The sequence below is a fragment of the Psittacula echo genome (assembly GCF_963264785.1).
Source record: "Psittacula echo genome assembly, chromosome: 19".
NCBI classification, from domain to species: domain Eukaryota; kingdom Metazoa; phylum Chordata; class Aves; order Psittaciformes; family Psittacidae; genus Psittacula; species Psittacula echo.
In genome coordinates, this window is record NC_137755.1 from 3,581,851 (window position 1) to 3,606,938 (window position 25,088).

The following is a 25,088-nucleotide window of genomic DNA, read 5'->3' on the forward strand; positions in this document are numbered from 1 at the left end:
AGAACTTTTGTCTGTCTCACGCCGAAACTCTTCACAGTTGCCTTCAAAAACTTAGGAATTTTATCCCTAATAGAGCCACAAAAAAAGCCAAACAAACCAACCCACCAGCCTTACAGAAAAACATGACCAAGTCACGCTGAGCCTCTCCTATGCAGACCGAAAATGTTCAGAGTCATGAGTGTGTAAATTGAACTTCTGTATCTGACATCCCTCCTGTCCTAACCTGTCACTGCCTTTTTCTGCTCTGACAGTGCCCCATGCCCAGAGGCAGCAGATGTCCAACGGCAGCTCCATCACCCACTTCCTCCTCCTGCCATTCGCAGACAGGCGGGAGCTGCAGCTCTGGCACTTCTGGCTCTTCCTGGGCATCTTCCTGGCTGCGCTCCTGGGCAACGGCCGCATCATCACCAGCACAGCCTGCGACCAGCACCTCCACACCCCCATGTACTTCTTCCTCCTCAACCTCTCCCTGCTGGACCTGGCCTGCATCTCCACCACTGTCCCCAAATCCATGGTCAATTCCCTCTGGGACACCAGGGCCGTCTCCTACACAGGTTGTGCTGCACAGCTCTTTTTCTTCGTCTTTTTCATGTCAGCCGAGTTTTCTCTCCTCACTGTCATGTCCTACGACCGCTACGTGGCCATCTGCAAGCCCCTGCACTACGGGAGCCTCCTGGGCAGCAGAGCTTGTGTCCACATGGCAGCAGCTGCCTGGGGCGCTGGGTTTCTCACTGCTCTGCTGCACACAGCCAATACATTTTCACTCCCCCTCTGCCGAGGCAATGCTGTGGAGCAGTTCTTCTGTGAAATCCCCCAGATCCTCAAGCTCTCCTGCTCACATTCCTACCTCAGGGAAGTTGGGCTTCTTGTGCTTAGTGCCCTGATTGCTATTGGCTGTTTTGTGTTCATTGTGGGGTCCTATGTGCAGATCTTCAGGGCTGTGCTGAGGATCCCAAATGAGCAGGGACGCCACAAAGCCTTTTCCACGTGCCTCCCTCACCTGGCCGTGCTCTCTCTGCTTGTCAGCACTTCAGCATTTGCCTACGTGAAGCCCCCCTCCATCTCCTCCCCATCCCTGGATCTGGTGCTGTCAGTGCTGTACTCAGTGGTGCCTCCAGCAGTGAATCCCCTCATCTATAGCCTGCGGAATCAGGAGCTCAAGGATGCTGTGAGGAAGCTGCTGACTGGATGTGTTTCAGCAGCCATACACTGCCTGCTGTCCTCTGCAAAAGGCTTCCATTGTAGGTCATTACAGGCCAAGTCTGTCTTTGCTGCTTTACATTTGTTTTCCTGTTTCAATTTGTGGTGATGTTGTCTTCATAGAAATGTCAGTTTTCATCTCCTCCAGCTTAACTAGCCACCCATGTTGTGTGACCCACAGACTTTGTGTCAGTGAAGGTCTCTCACAGTATTTGAGTTAAATAAATGATCCTGCAGCAACTTCTTCTCTGTGCTGTGTGCTCACATGGCAGGAATGAAGGGGAATGAAATCAGCTTTCTGGCTGCTCCAGCTCTGGGATTGCTGCTCTGTGCCTGGAGCAGGAAGAGCTCTTGAGGAGCCCAAGGGCCGGGGCTGTTGTGCTGGTGTGGGGAGATGGGATGGCATGGGGGGGCTGCAGAGCTCTCAGGGTGTCCTGGGCAGGAGAGCAGGGGACACAGGGGTCCCTGCAGGGGACTCCCCTGCAATGGCCCAGGCTGGGGCTGCCTGGCTGGGAGCAGCCCATGGGAAAGGTCTGGGTGGGCAGGAGCTGGACAGGAGGCAGCGTGTGCCCTGGCAGCAAGGGAGGACAGCAGCATGGCGGGCTGTATGACCAGGAGCACGGCAGGAGAACAAGGGAAGGGATGCTCTGGAATACTCCATCCAGGTTTCAGATCCCCAGTTCAGGAATGCTATTGGCAAGCAGGTTTGGGTTTAAAAACGGGCCCTGAGGACAGGCAGGGACTGGAGCACGGTGCCTGTAGGGAGAGGCTGTGGGAGCTGGGCTTGTCCAGCCTGGAGAAGGGAAGGCTGATGGGGACCTGAGATCTTGGGAAGGGCAGGCTGTTGGGGACTGGCTGCCTGTACCGGCAAGGAGGACATGGAAAATACAGAGCCAGGCTCCTCACCATGGTGCCTGTTGGGAGGACAAAAGGCAATGGGGGATAGTGACAGAGGAGACGTTGAGCCAGGACATAAGGAAACCTTGTTCCCACAGGCTCAGGCAAGTGTTACATCAGGTCACCCAGAGAGGCTGTGCAGTCTCTGGCTTTGGGGTTTTCCAACTCAGACTGAATCAAGCCTTGAACCGCTTCCTCTGACCTTGCTCCTGACGGATTAGACTTGAGACGTCCTGGGGTCCCTTCCAACCTCTGTTCTCATATGATCTTACAATGATGGGCTTATGAAGGGTCACAAAGATGCTCTAAGGGCTGAAGCACATCTCCAATGGTGACAGCTGAGAGAGCTGAGGGTGTTCAGCCTGGAGAAGAGAATGCTCCAGGGAGACATCCTAGCAATCTGCCCATACTTAGGCAGGGCCTACAAGAAATCTGGAGAGGGGCTTTCTACAAGGGTGTGCAGTGACAGGACAAGGGGGAATGGATTTAAGCTGAAAAAAGGGAGATTTAGCTTGGACATTCAGAGGAATTTTTTCTATTTGAGGGTGGTGGGACACTGGCACAGGGTGCCCAGAGGATCTGTGGCTGCCCCATTCCCGATAGTGTTCATGGCCATGTTGGTTGGGCGTCATCTTATGTGTGAAGCAGTGCTTTGTCCAGCTCTGATGTTCACAAGGAATGTCAGATTAAATCCAACATGACTGTAGAGTTCTCTGCATATACTCATGACTAAGATGAGTCTGATCTGCACAAGAGAGGCTCAGCACTGTTTAGAGTCACTTTGACTGTGTTATTTATTTACCAGCTTAACACTGCTGAGGGTTTGTTTTTTTTTGGGGGGGGAGGGTGTTATAAAACATTCTCTGTATGACTGAAAACCTGAAGAGTATTGAAACAGGGAGAAGTTCTCAGCTTTTTTGCAGATTAGTGCAGAGCCAGGAGAGCTGCAGTGTCCATCAGACCTTTCCCATTTGCCCTCTGCTTTCACTTGCAGTGTCTGTAAGATGCCTTCACACACAAATTGATCCTAAGAACCCCCAGAAACACCTGTCCTGTGCTGAGAGCAGGGCAGCACGGTTTCAAAGGGCAGATCACGGAGCTCTCATGGGGAGAAGCAAAGGACTGTGCCCAGCAGAGCATGGCCAGCAGCCACCTCCAGTGCCAGACACCAAGAGAGCTGCCTGAACGCACCCTCCCCAGGCCTGGGCTGCACTTTCCCCCCACTCCCTGCCCATGTCTCTGCTGCCTGGAGCTGTCCCTGCCAGGAGCTGCTGCTCTGGGCCCAGCTCTGCTCCCTCTCAGTGCTCCCAGAGCCCATCCCATGGGCTGTGTGCTCAGCTCTGCCCTGCACACCCCTCCCGGCAGCAGGGCTCTGCCCAGGGGCAGCTCTGCCTCTGCAGAACCTCACACCTGGCACTCCATGGATCCATCAATGGTCAATGGAGAAACATAGTCACCCCCTGAGGAAAGCCTTGAGAGCTTCTTAACTCTTCAGTGAGTTACTGGTGGCAATGAGCAGTGTGCAGGGAGGTGAGGGAGGGTGGAGGGAAGTCAGCAAGAAGCAAGGTGATGGTTCAGGGCTTTAACCAATCCTTACAAGCAGGACGGAGCCCAGCAATGGAGAGCAGTTGATGTCTGTAGGTGGAGGAGGAGGAGGTGTTCCTGGAGTGTGGCTGCAGAGCCTGGACAAACCAGAGGCTGTCTGAGAAGTTTCCTCATGGGAAAGAAAGAAGCTCAATGTAATGACCTCAAGGAGCAGACAGCCATGGGTGCAGAGATGTGACTGAAGGTACAGAAATGCCAGGTGAGAGCCAGGTGGGAAAGCAAGATGGGTGTCAAGAGCCTGAAGGGAAAGAGGTGCAGGCATGGGCCAGTGCAGGACAGCCTGCAGCAGAGATGAGTGAGGATTCTGGCAAGGCTGAAAGGCCCAAAAGAACAAAAGGTCTCTGTGCCCTGGGCTATGGCAGTTGCCTCTTTCATCAAGGCCTATGAGGAGAACTTTCATTCTCAGGATTTCAGGCTCTACTTCTCCAAGGGCTGTGGTCAGGGCTTGGCCTTTCTGCTTCATCAAACAAACCAAGGGTTTACTCACCACCAGACACCTGCATTTTGCCTTTGTCTGCTTGTAATCACAACATGCAGTTACTTGCTTTAAGGAGTCCCTGGGGAGGCTTTGTCAGTAACAGCCCTCAGTGGGGCCCATTAATGCTGAAGGGACTTGGGGCTTTGTTTCTGACTTGGACTTCTTGAGAGGTTTCCTCAGTCTCCTCTCAGCACCTGAGGTTCATGGACTCAGCCCAAATACACCATGGGGCTCATTAAAATCTTTGTGTTTGGTCAAGCATTGCAGATTGGACTGCACTTTGGAGGTTTCTGAGTGCAGGAAGATTGCAAAGAGCAATGGATAAAAGTTATTTTGAGGGGTTTTTTTTCTTACTTTTCAGTTTAGAAATTTCTGTGACTTGTGGAATGCCTGGCACAGGGATCACTGGAACCTGCCAGGGCCCTGCCGCCTTCAGCAATGCCCGGGGGGCTTGCGCGGGCCTTGCCGGATCCAGGCAGGTCCCCTTGTGCTGAGCTCCCAGTGACAGCACCAGCAGCTGCACTGCCCAGGGGCTGCTCCTGCCCTGACACCTTCTCAGCACCTCTGACACCAGCAGCTCCTGCACACAGAAGGCTCCTGCTTTGCCCCCAGCACCTCTGCAGGCAGAGCTCAGCTCCAAGCACATGAACAAGCCCAGCACCTCCTCATCACCCATCCCCTGCTCCTACAGCTGGGATGGCACCAGCACATCTCCTGACAGCTTCTCCTCCCTTTAGAGCACGCACCCACCATGTGTTTCAAGCCAGCACTAAAAGAAGATTGCAAAGTCAAAGAACCCGTACCTGGATGCACAGGGCAGCCACGGGAGATGCAGCCTCCCGAGGGAGGGCTCTCCTCTGCACTGGTTCCTGCAGGGCTCTGGCTCCTTCAATAGCCCACGCTCAGTGTGGGGGCCCCGTCACAATGGGCGTCTCCACAGCGACCACCACGGCTTTGTGATGGCGGCAGCATCGTGCCCATGGCACTGGGCACCCAGGGGTGCTCTGGTAGTTGTCACGGTGGGAGCAGGTCTGGGGACGTCCCTCATGGGCTGCTCTTCCTCAGTGCCTTTTAGTCCAGAGGTGGACCATGCAAGGGGTCACAGCTGAACCTGGGCAATGGAACAGGGCGTCACGGCCACCTACGACAAGTGGAGGGTGACCGACATTGGCACAGCAGAGAATCATGGAATCCCAGACTCGGTTGGGCTGGAAGGGACTTTAAAACTCATCCAGGTCCAGCCCCTGCCACTGGCAGGGACAGCTTCCACTAGAGCAGCTTGCTCCAAGGCCCTGTGTCTTTATGCACTCCCGGAGTATCCCGGGGATACCCCTACAGAATCCCAGAGAATGCCTACAGAACCTCCAGAGTACCCATGGGCCCAAAATGAGCTCATGCATCACAATGAACATGGGGACATGGGGAACTCAGGGGTGGCTGATTATGGAACTCCCCGTGTTCACGTGTGCGAGGCCACGGAACCCCATGGAACCCTTCAGTGGAGGCACCGGGAGACAACAGCTGCCTCATGGAACACAAGCTACTGGTGGAGGAGGCAAGAGCAGCTCCTCTGGTGGTTCCTGTCTTGGTGTGTGAAAGCCGGTGACACCTGTGGACACAGGAGCGTGGAACGAGGTGGGTGGCGATGGCCATCCTGGGGTGCTTTAGGAGTTGCCAAGAACACCTCAAGTGACTTCCCCAGAGTGGCTGCTTTGGACTCGGTGTGTGAGTTGTGCCGGCTGAGCCGGCAGCGGAGCGCTGAAGCTGCCTTAAATCCTGGGATCTGGCCTCATTTCTTGTGGAGAGAAGAAGGGCCTGTGGGGATGGCACAAGGGGGAAGGGCTTTAACCTGACAGAGAGGAGATTGAGGTGAGATCTTAGAAGTTGTTCCCTATGAGGGTGGTGGGACACTGGCACAGGGTGCCCAGAGAAACTGTGGCTGCCCCATCCCTGGCAGTGTTCAAGGCCAGGTTGGCTGGGGCTTGGAGCGAGCTGCTCTTGTGGAAGGTGTCCGTGCCTATGGCAGGGATTGGAGCAGGATGAGTTTAAGGTTCCTCCCAACCCAAACCATTGCGTGCTTCTGTGACCCCAGTACTGCTGGGTGGCAGAAGCTGCCCCTCAGGAGCTGTGCACTTTAGGGATTGGTGCATGGACGGGAAGCTGCCAGGAGGGACAGGAACCAGCTGACCCTGGGGAGGTGCTTGGGCAGCAGATATAAGGAATTGTAACTGCGCAATAAATCGTTGTTGACCCGCATTCCGTGAATGCTCTATGTCTCAGCCCTAGTTCGGAGGGAACTAGTGCTTCCGTCCCTCACCACACGAGTAGCGAGAAACTACGAGTGGTGACCCTGACGTGATAGCGATGGATGTGAGCCACGTGGTACAGGTACTGGAGGCCCTCGCGCAGCAAACTGGGTTGCCGAAGGCGATATACTCGGGGCCAGCGGGCCACTGCATCCAATGGTTCGGAGGCCGGAGGCCGGTGGAGGCCCCCGTGGACGTATTAGATACCTCCCGATGGGGACGGATCTGCCAAGAGCTTTTGGAAGCGGTCTTGGCTGGGGAAAAGAAAGCAGGAGATCTAGGGGAGACGTGGGGTGCCATCGAGAAAGGTATCTCCAGGAGAGGAGCTGCTGGAGCGGCTGCGGGACACGGAGGCGCTGCGAGTGGAGGAGCCGCGGGTGCAGACCTTTGCGTGGGAGCTGTGGAGGAAGGTGCCCCGGGAGGCGCGGCCGGAGCCGCCGGGCCGCGCGGCCGAGCGGGCAGCGCTGGAGCTGCAGCGCGACTGCCAGAAACGGCGGCCGCGGCAACAGCAACAACGGCAGCAGCAAGGAAACGGGAAGTGGAGTGTTGTGAGCCCTGGTAACACTCCCCTTTGTGCGACAGGGCAGGGGACAGGGGGGTTCCCCACAACGAGCGACAGCAACCCTCAAAGCCTACCCTGGGGGAATCCTCCCTACTAAGGACATTGTCTTTATTCTTGGCTACCAGGCCGGAGTGTTCAGTTTGTTTTTGATTTTCTAGGAAAAAACAAACAAACAAACAAACAAAAAAAAGCCCCACAGCAATTTAATGTACCCTTACAGCCTTTTGAAAACGTTATGTGAGTGCCGTGGCGGACTGTGGACTTGGGACCCCATCTGCAACTCATTTGATAGTTTCTCTGTGATCCACATGTACTAGAGGTTGGCAAATATAAGTATATCCATCTTTCTATTAGCCCTTGGAGACTTCTTATGGATATTGCTGACCACTTCTTCCGATGTAGGCTGGCCACCTGCATTGGAATGAGTGTGCATTTTGGTCAGTGTAAAAGCCCAAGGCTCATGCGATGTGGGGAGGCAGAGCCTCTGGGGACGCCTGCTGAAGCTGAGCCTGCCACCTCACACTGCGATGATGCTGCTTGGAACTGATTTTTGATTGTCTTCACAGGGTCCTTACGCCACGTTCCGTGTAGTAGGAGAGGTGATTGACTGGGTTTTGTGTTTCAAATATTGTAATTGTATAGAGTTTGCTTGTGGGATCCCATATGTGTGTGTGTGTGTGTGTTGAGGGCGGACAGTGTTCTGTATATTTTTTGTTGTTGGGTTTGTGTAAAAGTTTTAATGGGTAGCAGATTAACATTTTGGACAAGAAAGGGTTAATGCAAGGTGCTGTTGCTGGCAGGTATTTATGGCTGCTGCTAAGCAGGCAGGCAGCTGTAGCTTCACATTCCTTTCCCATCAGAATGCCTTTGAATCACTTTAACCCAACTCCTTCTCAAGAGCTGATAGCCTGGGAGAGGGGGTATGTTTGTGTCCTCCTACCTACAGGTGCATGGCAGCTGCCTGCAACGTTTGTCAAGCCTTGCCATGAGCTGGACAGACAAGTGGAGGAACCTGATGCCTCAGCTACAGGAGCTGACAGTGAATACCCCGAGCAGAATGAGATAGAGGAGGAGAAAAATGAATGATTGCAGGACATCACTTGGGGGCAACTGAAAAGTAACAACTCGAATATGTGTGCTTGTAACGTAGCTATTATTAGAGGCTGTGATTTTGTGTATAAAACCACCTGTATTTACTAGCCAGTTGCTAATGAGAAACTATACCTTGTATTGTGTGGATTTGTTACTTGTAAAAGAGATGTCAGAGCATGCAAATTTGCAGCAGCTGCTAGAAAATGCTAAGACAAAAGCTAGAAAGATTCTAATACAATGGTAGTGTTATAAAGCAGGTAATGGAACAAATTAAGAGGGTGGGAGAACTCCACTGGCAAGAAAGTTCCTTGGCTGGTTTCTCACTGCCATCAGCATTTTCAACATGCTGTTGTAACCTGTAATAGTTACTCTGGTAATGTAAATCTGTGTGTGCTTTGCCACAATACCAACTTGTTACTGGATGAAGCAGGTGAAACTCTGCATTGACAACGAGGTACAAGAACTGAGGTTGACCAAATGCCTGCTGCCACAGCCAAGGGCAAGACTGGGTTGGCTTCTGTGTTTGCCACCAAGAAGAACCTTTAGCTCTGCTGCTGGCTGCAACCCAGGAGGTGTGGAGCGGTGGGGACACATGCCATGCCAGACCTTGATGTGAGGGGATGGCCTCCCCTGTTATCAGAGAGACATCCAGGAGAAAAATGGCAGACCCAGCAGCCTGTGATTGACCTATGTTGAAGAAATATGGAAACATGCTAAGATCTTACACATGGTGTATGAGGATGGGCAAGCCTTTTGGCTGGACAATTTGTTAGGTGAATGGGGACTGACAGGTTGGCTGGTTGCTCCAGTAAAAGGTGGACTAATGGTGTTTATTGTCATTTTAACGATTTTGATTTTGTTTCTGTATATTTTTATTACGTGTGTTAGTTTTATTTGTATTAGTAGCAAGTTATATGTTGCGGTGTGTGATATCTATGGTTAAGAAACATCCGTCTGGTTTGCTCAAAAACAAAAAGAGGGAATTGTGGAGTCGCTAAGGGATGGTGGACATTTTGTGACCAACCCAGACGTCTTAACCTTAGGAGATGGTGGCTATGAAGAATACAGCTGAACAATCGACATGTGAGCAATCCCAGCAGTTTGGTCTTAGCCAAACTCTGAGTTAAGTTGCAAGGTCTGAATTCAAGTTACCCAGGCTGCAAGGCCTAGCCTTAGGTTACTAAAGGACAGTTACGTGCAGTAGAATAAGGAACTTGGCGTTTGCTCAAGGCTAACAAGATGTGGGAGCGGGATGGTGAAACTGCAAGTTATGTGAGAAAGGTAGCGAATGGATAATTTTAGCTAGCTTGTTATCTGCTTCAAAATGTGTGGACTGCACTTCTGAGCCAATCACAATCTATACTGGTTACGTCTAGCCAATAGCAGTTCGATTTCTGGAAGCATATACTGTAGCTACTGTGCTACGACAGTGGTCTGCGGACCCCATTAGCCATTGAGACTACGATGGAGTGTGTGCAAGTCCTTTTTCAGGCTTTGTCTGAGCGAGCTGCTGAAATTTGCCCAAAACACTGTAATAGTCATTCGCACATCCCTGGACTCCTAACTGAAGGTAACAATAGTGCAGACCGTGTTGCACAAGGTCTGTCAGTTCCTGACTGTTGCGCTCCAGTTTTTATGCACTATTTACATGTCACAGTTGATACCTGTAGCAGTGTCATCTTGGCTACGGCACAACGCAAGCAAGACGCCAAAGCGGCCATTTTGCATTGGCGTGAGGTCATAGTGATTTTGGGAGTCCCTAGCCAGATCAAGACTGACAACGGCCCAGCATATTCAAGTCAACTGGTGGCCTCGTTTTTACAACAGTGGGGCATTGAGCATAAGACCGGTTGTCCTCATAACAGCACTGGCCAAGTTATCGTTGAACGTGCACACCGGACTCTGAAAGCTCGCCTTGTGTGTCTTGAGGTGGGGGAGTCCGTGCCCGGAGAAAATCCCGCAAGCCGTGTGCGCCGACTTTTACTTTCTGCTCTGACTAGTTTAAATCAATTCTTGCGTGGATCAAGTGAACAATCCCTGATGAGCTCGCACTTTGCCCCACCTCTAGACAAACCCCCGTATCCACAGGTACGGGTGAAAGATCCGGAAAAGGGTAAGATAGGTCCATTTGCCCTACGGGCTCACAGGTGGGGCTATGCCTGTGTAGAGGGTGAGACTGGGCTACGCTGGGTACCGGCAAAATGGTTATTACCGTACTTGTAGTTGTGTCTGTAAGTTTGTATTTGAGCTATATTTCACAGGTGGTGACTGGCGCTGGGCTGTATCTGGGAGAGAGTGATGGAAAGAGGTGCAAAATGACATCCCTGGCCCTTGTGTGTCCAGATGACTTCACTCACGGATCCAGTCACAACGTGCCTTACGAACTTTGTAGCCGGCCGTTGAATATGACAACACTCAGGCCGGAAACACCTGCGTCTAGGTCCCTTTAGGCTGACGCTCTGTGTTTATGCTTGTTTCTTTCTCGCTTGATTATGTAATACACACCGTGTGTGAATACTTAGTTGCACAAACCTTTCTTACTTGGTTAATTAGAGTTATGAGTTACGCACCATGTGTGAATACTTAGTTACACGAACCTTCCTTACTTAGTTAATTAGAGTTATAAGTTGCTTATCTGGAATAGCTGTTAAACCCCTGAGTTTTTTAGTCTTGAGGCGGGGGAGATGTAGGGATTGGCGCACGGAAGATCATGTGATGTGAGGGAAGTTGCCAGGAGGGACAGGAACCAGCTGACTCTGGGGAGGTGCTTGGGCAACAGATACAAGGATTGTAACTGCGCAATAAATCGTTGTTGACCCGCATTCCGTGAATGCTCTATGTCTTGACCCTAGTTCGGAGGGAACTAGTGCTTCCGTCCCTCATCACACGAGTAGCGAGAAACTACATCACCCAGCTATCTTAAAAGCGTAAGCCCACAGACACATTCATCCAGATGACAGAAGCTGGTGCTCACCCTTCCTATTCTGGAGTGAAACAACAGGAGGAGGAAGATTTTTCCTATAGGAAGACGGGCACACTACTGCACAGCTACTGAGCACCACTGTGGCCTAGGGAACACCATTCAAAAACAACCATAAAGGAAAGCAGACCAAAAAATTATGAAGGAAACACAATTCTGAACCGGTTCACCACTTGTAAAAATTAGTCGAACAAAAGAAGCTGTTTCTTATCTCCTGGATAACAGCACTGGAACCAGATCCATATTCAGGTCAAACAGTTCACTTGGAAGTTCTGCACCATTCTTCATTTCTTTTAAAAAGGAAGAAGTCCCAACAACTTGCTTTCTTAGCACAGGGAAAGTTCAAGAACAGTTGTGCAAGGGAGCATTTGAAACCGATGGTTTGGGAGTCACAGCAGCAACGTGCTCAGCAGTAAACAACATGAATGCTTTCTGTCCTTTTCCTGCTTTCAAATCCATCTCCTACCAACCAAACCACAATCCCCACATGGCAGCACAGCAGCTGTGACAGACTTGACTGTGCTTGACAGGATTCACTGAATATTGTTGATACGCTGTCAGGAGGTGTGCAAGGATGGCTGCTTATTGTGAGCCAAACCCTTCAGGTGCCCTAAAAGAATCAACTGCCTTGAAAACAGAAGAGATTGGGAAAGAAAACAAACCCTGCTGCTGTTATTTTAAAAGGCAAGAGGAAAAGGATGAGCACCAGACAAAAATCAGGCAGCCCATGCCTTGGTGAAGGTCATCAGCACAACCACGGCCTGACTGGATTGCAGGAGCAGAACATGGCCTCACAGAGAAGAAGGCAATGCGGGCACTGTTTAACCCCCTTTTTCCTCCCGAATGGTCTCTTCCTGTTCACAACGGGCTCCGGTTCAGACAAGCTGTGTAAACCCTGTGCTCACCGGAGCGCGGAGCCAAAGCACCGCTGCTGCTGCTGCAGAGCCACGAGAGCTGATGGGCACTGCCCTTGTGCACAGCCTGCCGGCAGGGGGCAGCAGAGGAAGCTCAGCGCTGCACTGCCATGGCTCTGACAGCCCCGCAGAGCAGGGCTCAGGACAAGAGGAGCAAAAAGCTTTTTGGATGTTCCTGCTGGCGCTGCTCAGGCTGAAATGGAACCAACCGGGAAAGTTTGCTCCCCCCAACCCATCCGTGCCTCCGGGATGCCAGGATTCTCTGACCCCCAACCTGGGGGGCAGTTGTGGGTCTGGGGGTCACTTGGGGGTCACTTGAGGGGCAGTTGTAGGTCGGGGGGGTGACTGGCTGGGCAGTTGCAGGTCTGGGGAGTCATTTGGGTGGCAGGAGTGTGTTTGGGGGTGACTGGGAGGTCACTGGAGGTGGAGGTGTAGGTCTGACGTGCCACTTGGGGGTCACTTGGGTTTGTGTGCGTCTGGGTGGACACCTGGGGGTCACTTGAATGACAGTTGTGGGTCTGCGGGTTTACTCAGGGGCCACTTAGGGGGCAGTTGTGGGTCTAGGGTGTCACTTGGGAGGCAGTTTTGAGTCTGGGGAGTCACTTGGGGGGCCAGTTGTTTGCCTGGGTGGTCACTTGGCGGGCAGATGTGGGTCTGGGGAGTCAATTTGGGGTCACTTGGGGGGCAGTTTTTGGCTCTATGGGGATACCTTTAGGGTCACTTGGGGGCAGTTTTGGGTCTAGGGTGTCACTTGGGAGGCAGTTTTGAGTCTGGGGAGTCACTTGTGGGGCCAGTTGTTTGCCTGGGTGGTCACTTGGCGGGCAGATGTGGGTCTGGGGAGTCAATTTGGGGTCACTTGGGGGGCAGTTTTTGGCTCTATGGGGATACCTTTAGGGTCACTTGGGGGCAGTTGTGGTTCTGGAAGTCACTGGGGGGTGACTTGAGGGGCAGTTTTTGGTCTATGGAATCAATTTGGAGTCACTTGGGGGGGCATTTGTGGGTCTGGAGGGTCACATGTGGGGCACTTGTGGGTCTGGGTGCTTACTTGGGGTAACTTGTGGGGCAGTTGTGGGTCTGGGGAGTCAATTTGGGGTCACTTGGGGAGCAGTTGTGTGTCTGGGTGGTCACTTCAGGTCTCTTGGGGGGCAGTTGTGGGTCTGGGTGGTCACTTGGGGGTCACTTGTGAGGCAGTTGTGGGTCTGGGGAGTCAATTTGGCATCACTTGGGGGACAGCTGTGGCTCGATGGGGGTCACGTGGGGGTCAATTTGGGGACAGTTGGGGGTCTAGGTGGTTACTTGGTGGTCATTTGGGGGCAGTTGTGGGTCTGGAGGGTCACTTTGGGGTCACTTGGGTCGCAGTGGTTGGTCTGGGGAGTCAATTTGGGGTCACATGGGGGGCAGTTGTGTGTCTGGAGGTCTCTGGGGGGTCACTTGGCAGGCAGATGTGGCTCGATGGGGGTCACTTGGGGGGTATTTGTGGGTCTGGGGAGTGTCATGGTTTAGCCCAGCCGGTAACTGAGAACCACGCAGCCGCTCGCTCGCTCTCCTTCCTCTCCCCCCACCTCCCTCTGACCTCCATCCCCACCCCCCCCCCCCCAGGCTCCAGAGGGAAGGGCAGGAGAATGGAAAGAATGTAACTGCCATGGGTTGAGATAAGAGCAGTCCAGTAACTAAGGGATAACTGAAACCCACTGCTGCTACCGCCAGTAACAATAATGGTGAGGGGAAGAACAAGGGGGGAGAATACAATTGCTCACCACTCACCGACCAATACCCAGCCTGCCCCGAGGAGGGATCTGGGCATCACGAGTGACTCCCCCCAGTTTCCCCCTGGGGCGGCTGCGGGGTCTCTCTGCCACCCTGCGGGATGGAGGGATGTGGGCAGGGGAGGGAAGGGCAGCGCAAGGGACGTGACCACGTTTGATGCCTACAAGAAAGCTGGAGGGGGATTCTTTACAAGGGTGTGTAGTGGTCAGACAAGTGGGAACGGCTTTAAGTTGACAGGGGGGTGAATAAGATGAGACCTTAGGGGGAAGTTCTTCCCTGTGAGCGTGGTGGGACACTGTCACAGGCTGCCCAGAATGACATTCATTCGGCAGTGGGTCTTTCCTGGTTCAAGGCAAGCAGAGAGGCAGCTTTTCCTGGATTTACCACAGATTTAATATAGATTGGATGAGAGGGAGAGAAATTCTATTGAATAAGGGTCAGGATGGAGAAAGTGCTCCCTGCTCATGGCAAGGTTGGAGTAAAAAAAACAATAAACCCCAGGTTTGCCAGATTTGGGAGGGATTTGGTCTGTGGTGACACCTAAAGCACCCCCAGAGCATCCTCAGGATGCCCAGAGCAACCCAGGGATGCCCCTAGAGATGCCCAGAGAGTGCCTGCAGCACCTGCAGAGCACCCCATGGACGCAGTCAGGGTTCATGCATCACAATGACCTTGGGGACATGGGGACCACAGGGGTGGCTGATTCTGGAACACTCCGTATTCAGGTGTGCGAGGCCACGGAACCCCACGGAACCCTTCAGGAAGCCTTCAGAGTGCCCAGTGCGATGGGCACGATGCTGCCGCCATCACAAAGCCGTGGGGGTCGCTGTGGAGACGCCCATTGTGACGGGGCCCCCCCGCTGAGCGTGGGCTATTGAAGGAGCCAGAGCCCTGCAGGAACCAGTGCAGAGGAGAGCCCTCCCTCGGGAGGCTGCATCTCCCGTGCCTGCCCTGCGCATCCAGCAGCACGAGGCCGATGTGAAGCCGCTGCAGGGGCAGCAGCGCCGGGACCTGAAGGAGCAGCACAAGAAGCACCTCAAGAAGCTTTTGGCTCTGCACAAGCACCTGCAGCCAGGTGGGACCCCAGAACCCGGCACCCCAGGACCCAGCCCCCCCTGCACCCCAAAATCCCAGCGGGGAGCCCCGAATCCCCCAAACCCAAACCCTGCAGCTCCAAATCCGCCCCGGCTCAGCGTAGCTGCCAGGAGCCCCCTGACAAAGGGGTGGTCTGAAAAGTGGGGTCCCCCCAGCACATGCCCTGGGGTCCCCCCAAATGCTGTGGGACCTCAAATCCACTGGGGGGACCCCAACATTGCTTTGGGCTCAGCAGTGAATTCAGGGTGTCGGGGGGCTTGGACCCTCCAAGAGTGGCACCCCAATAAAGGGCCCTGGAGGCAGCCAAAGCAATCGTGGTGCCCCCTAGAATCCTGGGGGACCCCAAATCTCCTTGAAGCAACAGACAAGCAGGCAGGACCCCCAAATGGGGGGCCTGTAGCACCTCCATCAAAGATGATGAAGGGAGTGGAGCATCTCCCTTATGAGGAAAGGCTGAGGGAGCTGGGTCTCTATAGTTTGGAGAAGAGGAGACTGCGGGGGGACCTTATTAGTGTATATAAATATATAAAGGGGGAGTGTCACGAGGATGGAGCCAGGCTCTTCTCAGTGGCAAACAATGATAGGACAAGGGGTAATGGGTACAAACTGGAACACAAGAGGTTCCACTTAAACTTGAGAAGAAACTTCTTCTCAGTGAGGGTGACGGAACACTGGAACAGGCTGCCCAGGGAGGTTGTGGAGTCTCCTTCTCTGGAGACATTCAAAACCCGTCTGGACACATTCCCGTGTAACCTTATCTAGGTGTTCCTGCTCTGGCAGGGGGATTGGACTAGATGATCTTTTGAGGTCCCTTCCAATCTCTAACATACTGTGTGATACTGTGTGTGATAACAGGAAAGCATTCTATAGGTACATTGCAAATGAAAGATAGACGAGGGACAACGTAGCCCTCCTCAGGAAGCTATCAGGAGAACTGCCTACCCTGGATTTGGAGAAGGCTGAGGTTCTTAATGACTTCTTTGCCTCAGTCTTCACTGGCAAACACTCTGACCACATCACCAAAGCCTTGGAAGGCAGACGCAGGGACTGTGAGAATGAAGACCTTGGGCCCACTGAAGAAGAGGATCTGGTTCGAGACCATCTTAAGAACCTAAATGTGCACAAGTCCATGGGACCTAATGAAATCCATCTACGGGTCCTGAAGGAGCTGGCAAATGAAGTTGCTAAGCCACTGTCCATCATAGTTGAAAGATCACAGCAGTTAGGTGAAGTTCCCAGTGACTGGAAAAAGGGAAATATAACCCCCATTTTCAAGAAGGGGGAAATGGATGAGCCAGGGAATTACAGAGCAGTCAGTCTCACCTCTGTGCCTGGCAAAATCTTGGAGCAGATTCTCCTGGAAGGCATGCTAAGGCACATGAAAAACAAGGAGGTGGTTGGTGACAGCCAGCATGGCTTCACTAAGGGGACATCCTGCCTGACCAATTTGGAGACCTTCTATGATGGGGCTATGTAACTGATGGACAGGGGTAAAGCAGTTGATGTCATCTACCTGGACTTGTGCAAAGCCTTTGACACTGTCCCACACGACATCCTTGTCTCTCTAAACTCTAAAGAGTTGTGGTCAATGGCTCGATGTCCGGCTGGAGACCGGTAACAAGTGGTGTCCCCCAGGGATGGGTGTTTGGACCGGTCTTGTTCAACATCTTTGTCGCTGACATGGACAGCGGGATTGAGTGCGCCCTCAGCAAGTTTGCCGATGACACCGAGCTGTGTGGTTCAGTTGATACGGCGGAGGGAAGGGATGCCATCCAGAGGTACCTCGACAGGCTTGTGAGGTGGGCTGATGCCAACCTTCTGAAGTTTAACCATGCCAAGTGCAAGGTCCTACACCTGGGTCAGAGCATTCCCAGGCACTGCTACAGATTGGGCAGAGCAGAGATCCAGAGCAGCTCTGTGGAGAAGGACTTGGGGGTGTTGGTCGATGAGAAAATGAACATGAGCCGGCTGCAGTGTGTGCTCGCAGCCCAGAAAGCCAAGCGTATCCTGGGCTGCATCAAAAGAAGCGTGACCAGCAGGTCGAAGGAGGTGATCCTGCCCCTCTGCTCTGCTCTCCTGAGACCTCACTTGCAGTATTGTGTGCAGTTCTGGTGTCCTCAACATAAAAAGGACATGGAACTGTTGGAACAAGTCCAGATGAGGGCCACAAGGATGATCAGGGGGACTATATGAAGATAGGCTGAGCAAGTTGTGGCTGTTCAGCCTGGAGAAGAGAAGGCTGCTTGGAGACCTCACAGCAGCCTTCCAGTATCTGAAGGGGGCCTACGAGGATGCTGGGGAGTGACTCTTCATCAGGGACTGTAGTGATAGGACAAGGGGTAACGGGTTAAAACTTAAACAGAGAAGTTCAAATTGGATCTAAGGAAGAAATTCTTTACTGTGGGGGTGGTGAGGCACCGGAATGGGTTGCCCAGAGAAGTTGTGAATGCTCCATCCCTGGGGGTGTTGAAGGCCAGGTTGGACAAAGCCTTGGGTGGCATGGTTTAGTGTGAGGTGTCCCTGCCTGTGGCATGGGGGTTGGAACTAGATGATCTTAAGGCCCTTTCCAACCCTAACTATTCTATGATTCTACGATTCTATTATTATTACTGGTGGTAGCGGCGGTGGTTTGTGTTATTCCTTAGTTACTGGACTGTTCTTATCTCAACTCGTGGGAGTTACATTTTTTCGATTCTCCTTCCCATCCCTCTGGGAGGGGCAGTGAGCGAGCGACTACGTGGTTCTGAATTACTGACTGGACTTAAACCACGGCACCGCGGCAACACATCGGGGCTGCCGGAAGGTGGCAAAGGCCCTGCTGGGAAACTGGAGGGTTCCAGCAATGCCCATGGAAGTGCTTCTGCCAGCACGCTTGGAAGGACTCCCAACATTGCAGAACATGGCAGGGCCCTGGCAGTCTGCACCAACCCTGCAGAATCTCCTCAAGCATTCTAGATGGAGGCAGAGGCCTCAGCAGGCTCTGGCAAGGCTGCGGAATAACACCGGGCATTCTAGAATGAGCATGTGCTCTGGAACTGTGCTAAAGCCCTCAGGAGCCTGACCGGCATTCAGGAAGGTGGCAAAAGCCCTGGTGGGCCTTGGAAGCCCTCCAGGTATTCCAGACTCAGGGATCGTTATCAGACTTGCTCATGCTCCTTCACCATCAGAGCCGCTTCCCATGGAAACTCCTGGAATGGTCCCCAAGTGAGTCCAGAGTCTGTTCTCTGCTGCTGGCCTTCCTCATGCCCTTTAGCATCTGAGTCCCCACTATTGCATGCTCATGACAGCCAAGGCTGACACTGATGATCACATCCTGAGCAGCCTTTCCAGGGCAGCATCACCCTTGTTGGCCTGCCCTGCACCTGTGTTAACCGGTTGTGCCAAGACCCTCCACACTGTTGCACCCTGTTGCTTTGCATGGCCAGGGACTGCCAGGGCAATTACCTGCAAGGTACCTGCTCATTAGCCTGGAGGCTTCCTCAGGTGCTGACAAAAGACCTTTTCTGTTTCCCCTCCCTGAGCAAGTAGTTTGTAACTGAGCACAATGTCCCTCTTATCAAATCCTCTAATCCTCAGTCACAAAAGGCAACCCAATCTGTTCCCTGTCACACAGAGGACCTCCAGAAATCCAAGTTTCCCCTTCATGCAGGGGGCATCCACCCTCCTCATCCTTCTTGTCTCCATGCTACACCTCTTGGGGTTCCAGCCATCAAAGGGACATGAGACTACCTGTACAATTCTCTCCTTACAGAGCTAGATCTAGGGAACAGCATTTTAAATGATGCCTCACAGAGTCCAGTGCATTTTCTCCTGGGACAGCAACAGACCAGCAGGTCCTGGTGAAAAACATTCTCTCAGCACCTTGGATGCTGCCCCTTTGGTCTCATGAACTGATAAGGCTGTAGTCTGCAAAGACCCTAACCCTTGATCCCCATCCAGTGCTGGTTTTTCCCCTTTCCCATCCAGGGTCCTTTCTCAAAGCACAAAGTCCTGAGAGATCTTGCTGGTGGTAACTGAGGCAAAGAGGAGATAGGCTACCTGAGATCTACCCGCATGTACTCTTGCTTTATTTAGTGGTGGTCCTGTGTTATCTTGTTTCTTCTTTAACTGTTCCTGAAGTAGGAGCATCTCATCCTGGTGCTCTTCAATTCCTGTTTGAGCTTGTCTGAGATTTGCTATGACCCATCGCTGTGCATAAAGGATGCTGTCTCTGAAAGCCAGATGTAGCCAAGCACACAGTTAAAATGCTTGGGCTGTTCCTTAGCTGAATCATCAAGGGAGTGAGTAAAGACCCTGCAGTGATGTACTTTGTGTTCACTCAATGCCTGCAGCTGCAGGGTGGCAGAAAGGACAGACCTGGCATCACTGATAGCAACTGATGCCTGATGCCTCTGAGCACTTACAAGAATATTCCCAACGATATTGTCTTGTCTCTGTATCAGCCTGCACGTATCTTTGGCCTGTCTCTATAACTTGCATGTAACTTTGACCAGCCCTGTAATGGAAATGTCACCAGAGATTTGCACCCAGACACGTCACTCCTGGCCCCTGTCAATGTTAATGCTGAGACAAAGATCCCTAATGTAGGTGCCTTTTCAAGGAAGACCTGACCAGAGGCAGGAGGAATCCTACCTCCTGTGGGTTTGTGGTGTTCATGGGAGGGAGCTGAGTCCCCTTCCAGCCCCAGGCCTACAGACTTAGGTGGAGATGCCTCAGCTAACCAGGGTGAATCCACTCCATCAGCAAGGGTAAAGGAGATCCCAGCCTGTCTTTGTCTGGCTGTCCTAATGATGGGACAAGAAACAGGCTGCCCACAGAAGTGGTTGTGTCACCATTCCTGGAGGCCTTTAAAAGACATGGAGATGTGGCACTTGTTGACATGGGTCAGTGGTGGACATGACAGTGTTTGGTTAAGAGAGTTAAGAGTTGATGTTGAGGGTGTTTTTGAATCTAAATGTTTCTGTAATTCTGAGAAACTTTGTTTACACCAAACTGCATCTCTCATCAGAGCAATGACACTGCAGGCAGGCAGTGTGTCTGCCAGCTGAGGGAGGGAACAGCAGTGCATGCTTCATGCTGTTAACCATGGGGTTCCTCTGGAGCCCAGGGAGCCCTGGAGGGAGCCCAGTGGGGCAGAGGCAGAACCACCTCGGGCTGGGCCTCTCCTGATGAGCTGGGAGCAAGGGGAGACCTGCGAGCCTCAGAGAGCTTAAAGGCACTTGGCAGTGGAGGATGCTGAGAGCTCCCTGCAGGAGAAACCTTCCCAGCCCTGTGCATGGTAAGGCTCTGGGTGCAGGGCAATGCAGCCGCAGTTCCTGGAGGGATCTGCTCAAGCTGCTGCCTCGGACAGTCCATGGGATCTGTCAGGAGGACTCTCTTGGTTTCTCTGTGTAGATAAGGAGGAGGATGTGCTGCAGAGCAGGGCTTCCCTCTGCACCATGCGAGGGACAGGACAAGGCAGGTCCCTTGTCCTGGGGCTGGCTGCAGGCTGTGAATGTGGGTGTGCAGGCAGGGGTGCCCAGCGCTGTCCTTGCGAGCAGGGTGCCTGCAGCCCAGGGGCTGTGTGCAGGGGCAGGGACTCTGCTGCCTGCCAGGGTCAGCACTCAGCCTGCCCGGGAGCTCCACATGGTGCTGGGGGAGAGGTGCTGGAGGTTAGGAACAACCCCTGGCAGGGCAGTAGAAGTGTTCTTGTGCACTGGAGAGGGTGCTGTGTGGGTCAGGGCTGCTCAGAGCTCCACATCACTCTGAGCACGTTTGCAGAGGGTCCTGCTGAAAGACACTGAGGCAGCGATTGCCTGATAGGGAAGGAGCCTGAGCTCTGATGTTTTCCACTCTTGGTGGGCAGGTTGGGCAGTGGGAGCTGGGAATTTCCTTCTCTGCTTTGGAGAAGGCACCGAGAGTCTTGTCAGGACTTGTGTGAGCTGCTCCTGAGCCCCTGCAGAGGCAGAGCTGCCCCTGGGCAGAGCCCTGCTGCCGGGAGGGGTGTGCAGGGCAGAGCTGAGCACACAGCCCATGGGATGGGCTCTGGGAGCACTGAGAGGGAGCAGAGCTGGGCCCAGAGCAGCAGCTCCTGGCAGGGACAGCTCCAGGCGGCAGAGACATGGGCAGGGAGTGGGGGGAAAGTGCAGCCCAGGCCTGGGGAGGGTGCGTTCAGGCAGCTCTCTTGGTGTCTGGCACTGGAGGTGGCTGCTGGCCATGCTCTGCTGGGCAAGGAGCTGACTGTCCCTCTAGAAAGTGCAGGGCAGCTGAGAACCAGACCGATGGACTCTGCAGCAACCTTGAGTAGGCACGAACCCACAGACAGTTGAGAACTTTTGTCTGTCTCACGCCGAAACTCTTCACAGTTGCCTTCAAAAACTTAGGAATTTTATCCCTAATAGAGCCACAAAAAAAGCCAAACAAACCAACCCACCAGCCTTACAGAAAAACATGACCAAGTCACGCTGAGCCTCTCCTATGCAGACCGAAAGTGCTCAGAGTCGTGAGTGCGTAAATTGAACTTCTGTATCTGACATCCCTCCTGTCCTAACCTGTAACTGCCTTTTTCTGCTCTGACAGTGCCCCATGCCCAGAGGCAGCAGATGTCCAACGGCAGCTCCATCACCCACTTCCTCCTCCTGCCATTTGCAGACAGGCGGGAGCTGCAGCTCTGGCACTTCTGGCTCTTCCTGGGCATCTTCCTGGCTGCGCTCCTGGGCAACGGCCGCATCATCACCAGCACAGCCTGCGACCAGCACCTCCACACCCCCATGTACTTCTTCCTCCTCAACCTCTCCCTGCTGGACCTGGGCTGCATCTCCACCACTGTCCCCAAATCCATGGTCAATTCCCTCTGGGACACCAGGGCCATCTCCTACACAGGTTGTGCTGCACAGATCTTTTTCTTTCTCTTTTTCATTTCAGCAGAGTATTTTCTCCTCACTGTCATGTCCTACGACCGCTACGTGGCCATCTGCAAGCCCCTGCACTACGGGAGCCTCCTGGGCAGCAGAGCTTGTGTCCACATGGCAGCAGCTGCCTGGGGCGCTGGGTTTCTCTATGCTCTGCTGCACACAGCCAATACATTTTCACTGCCCCTCTGCCGAGGCAATGCTGTGGAGCAGTTCTTCTGTGAAATCCCCCAGATCCTCAAGCTCTCCTGCTCACATTCCTACCTCAGGGAAGTTGGGCTTCTTGTGCTTAGTGCCCTGATTGTTATTGGCTGTTTTGTGTTCATTGTGGGGTCCTATGTGCAGATCTTCAGGGCTGTGCTGAGGATCCCAAATGAGCAGGGACGCCACAAAGCCTTTTCCACGTGCCTCCCTCACCTGGCTGTGCTCTCTCTGCTTGTCAGCACTTCAGCATTTGCCTACGTGAAGCCCCCCTCCATCTCCTCCCCATCCCTGGATCTGGTGCTGTCAGTGCTGTACTCAGTGGTGCCTCCAGCAGTGAATCCCCTCATCTATAGCCTGCGGAATCAGGAGCTCAAGGATGCTGTGAGGAAGCTGCTGACTGGATGTGTTTCAGCAGCCATACACTGCCTGCTGTCCTCTGCAAAAGGCTTCCATTGTAGGTCATTACAGGCCAAGTCTGTCTTTGCTGCTTTACATTTGTTTTCCTGTTTCAATTTGTGGTGATGTTGTCTTCATAGAAATGTCAGTTTTCATCTCCTCCAGCTTAACTAGCCACCCATGTTGTGTGACCCACAGACTTTGTGTCAGTGAAGGTCTCTCACAGTATTTGAGTTAAATAAATGATCCTGCAGCAACTTCTTGTCTGTGCTATGTGCTCACATGGCAGGAATGAAGGGGAATGAAATCAGCTTTCTGGCTGCTCCAGCTCTGGGATGGCTGCTCTGTGCCTGGAGCAGGAAAAGCTCTTGGGGAGCCCAAGGGCCGGGGTTGTTGTGCTGGTGTGGGGAGATGGGATGGCATGGGGGGGCTGCAGAGCTCTCAGGGTGTCCTGGGCAGGAGAGCAGGGGACACAGGGGTCCCTGCAGGGGACTCCCCTGCAATGGCCCAGGCTGGGGCTGCCTGGCTGGGAGCAGCCCATGGGAAAGGTCTGGGTGGGCAGGAGCTGGACAGGAGGCAGCGTGTGCCCTGGCAGCAAGGGAGGACAGCAGCATGGCGGGCTGTATGACCAGGAGCACGGCAGGAGAACAAGGGAAGGGATGCTCTGGAATACTCCATCCAGGTTTCAGATCCCCAATTCAGGAATGCTATTGGCAAACAGGAGTGGGTTTAGCAATGAGCCCTGAGGACAGGCAGGGACTGGATTATGGTGCCAGTGGGGAGAGGCTGGGGGAGCTGGGCTTGTCCAGCCTGGAGAAGGGAAGGCTGATGGGGACCTGAGATCTTGGGAAGGGAAGGCTGTTGGGGACTGGCTGCCTGTACCGGCAAGGAGGCCATGGAGAATACAGAGCCAGGCTCCTCACCATGGTGCCTGTTGGGAGGACAAAAGGCAATGGGGGATAGTGACAGAGGAGAGGTTCAGCCAGGACATAAGGAAACCTTGTTCCCATAGGCTCAGGCAAGTGCTGCATCAGGTCACCCAGAGAGGCTGTGCAGTCTCTGGCCTTGGGGATTTCCAACTCAGACTGAATCAAGCCTTGAACCACTTGCTCTGACCCTGTTACTGATGGGTTTGACTTGAGACCTCTTGATGTCCCTTCCAACTTCTCTTATGATGTTACAATGATGGGCTTACGAAGGGCCACAGAGGTGCTCTAAGGGCTGGAGAACATCTCTGATGAAGACAGGCTGTGAGAGCTGGGAGTGTTCAGCCTGGAGAAGGTCCCAGTTGGACATCTTAGCATCTGCTGTACGTAAGCAGGGTGTACAAGAAATCTGGAGAGGGGCTTTTTGCAAAGGTGTGCAGTGACAGGAATAAGGGGAATGGCTTCAGGCTGAAAATGGGTAGATTTAGATCAGACATTAGGAGGAAGTTGTGCCCTTTGAGATGCCACGAGGGCTGAAGCAATTCTGTGATGAAGTCATGTTGACAGATTTGAGTGTTCAGCCTGGAGAATAGAAGGTTCTAGGGAGACATCGTAGCAATCTGCCCATATCTAACCAGGGCCTACAAGAAATCTGGAGAGGGTCTTTTTACAAGGGTGTGCAGTGACACGACAAGGGGGAGTGGATTTAAGGTGAAAAAAGGGTGATTTAGCTTGGACATTCAGAGGAAGCTGTTCCCTCTGAGGATGGTGGGACACTGGCACAGGGTGCCCAGAGAAGCTGTGGCTGCCCCATCCCTGGCAGAATTTAAGGCCAGGTTGGATGGGACTCATCTCTGAAGCAGTGCTTTGCCCAGCTGTGATGTTCACAAGGGATGTCAGATGAAATCCAACTTCATTATAAAGTTCTCTACTTGTACTCATGACTCAGATGATTCTGGGCTGCATAAGAGAGGCTCAGCATGGCCTTAGAGTCATTTTGACTGTGTTATTTATTTACTGGCATAACATTGGTGAGGTGGTTTTTTAGGGTATAAAACATTCTTTGTATGACCGAAAACCTGAAGAGTATTGAAAGAGTGAGAAGTTCTCACCTCTTTGTAGCTTAGTGCAGAGCCAGGAGAGTTCTTTCCCATTTGCTCTATGCTTTAACCACTTGTGTAAGATACCTTCACACACAAATTGATCCTAAGAACCCCCACAAACACCTGTCCTGTGCTGAGAGCAGGGCAGCACGGTTTCAAAGGGCAGATCACGGAGCTCTCATGGGGAGAAGCAAAGGACTGTGCCCAGCAGAGCATGGCCAGCAGCCACCTCCAGTGCCAGACACCAAGAGAGCTGCCTGAACGCACCCTCCCCAGGCCTGGGCTGCACTTTCCCCCCACTCCCTGCCCATGTCTCTGCTGCCTGGAGCTGTCCCTGCCAGGAGCTGCTGCTCTGGGCCCAGCTCTGCTCCCTCTCAGTGCTCCCAGAGCCCATCCCATGGGCTGTGTGCTCAGCTCTGCCCTGCACACCCCTCCCGGCAGCAGGGCTCTGCCCAGGGGCAGCTCTGCCTCTGCAGGAACCTCACACCTGGCACTCCATGGATCCATCAATGGTCAATGGAGAAACATGGTCACCCCCTGAGGAAAGCCTTGAGAGCTTCTTAACTCTTCAGTGAGTTACTGGTGGCAATGAGCAGTGTGCAGGGAGGTGAGGGACGGTGGAGGGAAGTCAGCAAGAAGCAAGGTGATGGTTCAGGGCTTTAACCAATCCTTA

General features: G+C 53.2%; 1 protein-coding gene and 1 pseudogene across 2 annotated transcripts; both read left to right on the forward strand.

The window, feature by feature from the left end:
- Positions 1-274: 274 nt before the first annotated feature.
- LOC308228552 (olfactory receptor 14C36-like) lies at positions 275-21,381 on the forward strand (the record flags this gene model as incomplete). The annotated part of the gene is made up of 3 exons (XM_080631934.1): positions 275-1,192; positions 14,765-14,876; positions 21,359-21,381. The coding sequence occupies 3 exons, from the start codon at positions 275-277 to the stop codon at positions 21,379-21,381; spliced, it is 1,053 nt and encodes a 350-aa protein (XP_080488060.1).
- A 96-nt stretch (positions 21,382-21,477) lies between these two features.
- On the forward strand, positions 21,478-22,448 carry LOC308228553 (olfactory receptor 14C36-like; annotated as a pseudogene). The gene has a single exon. The product of its transcript is annotated as an olfactory receptor 14C36-like (transcript).
- Positions 22,449-25,088: the final 2,640 nt, after the last annotated feature.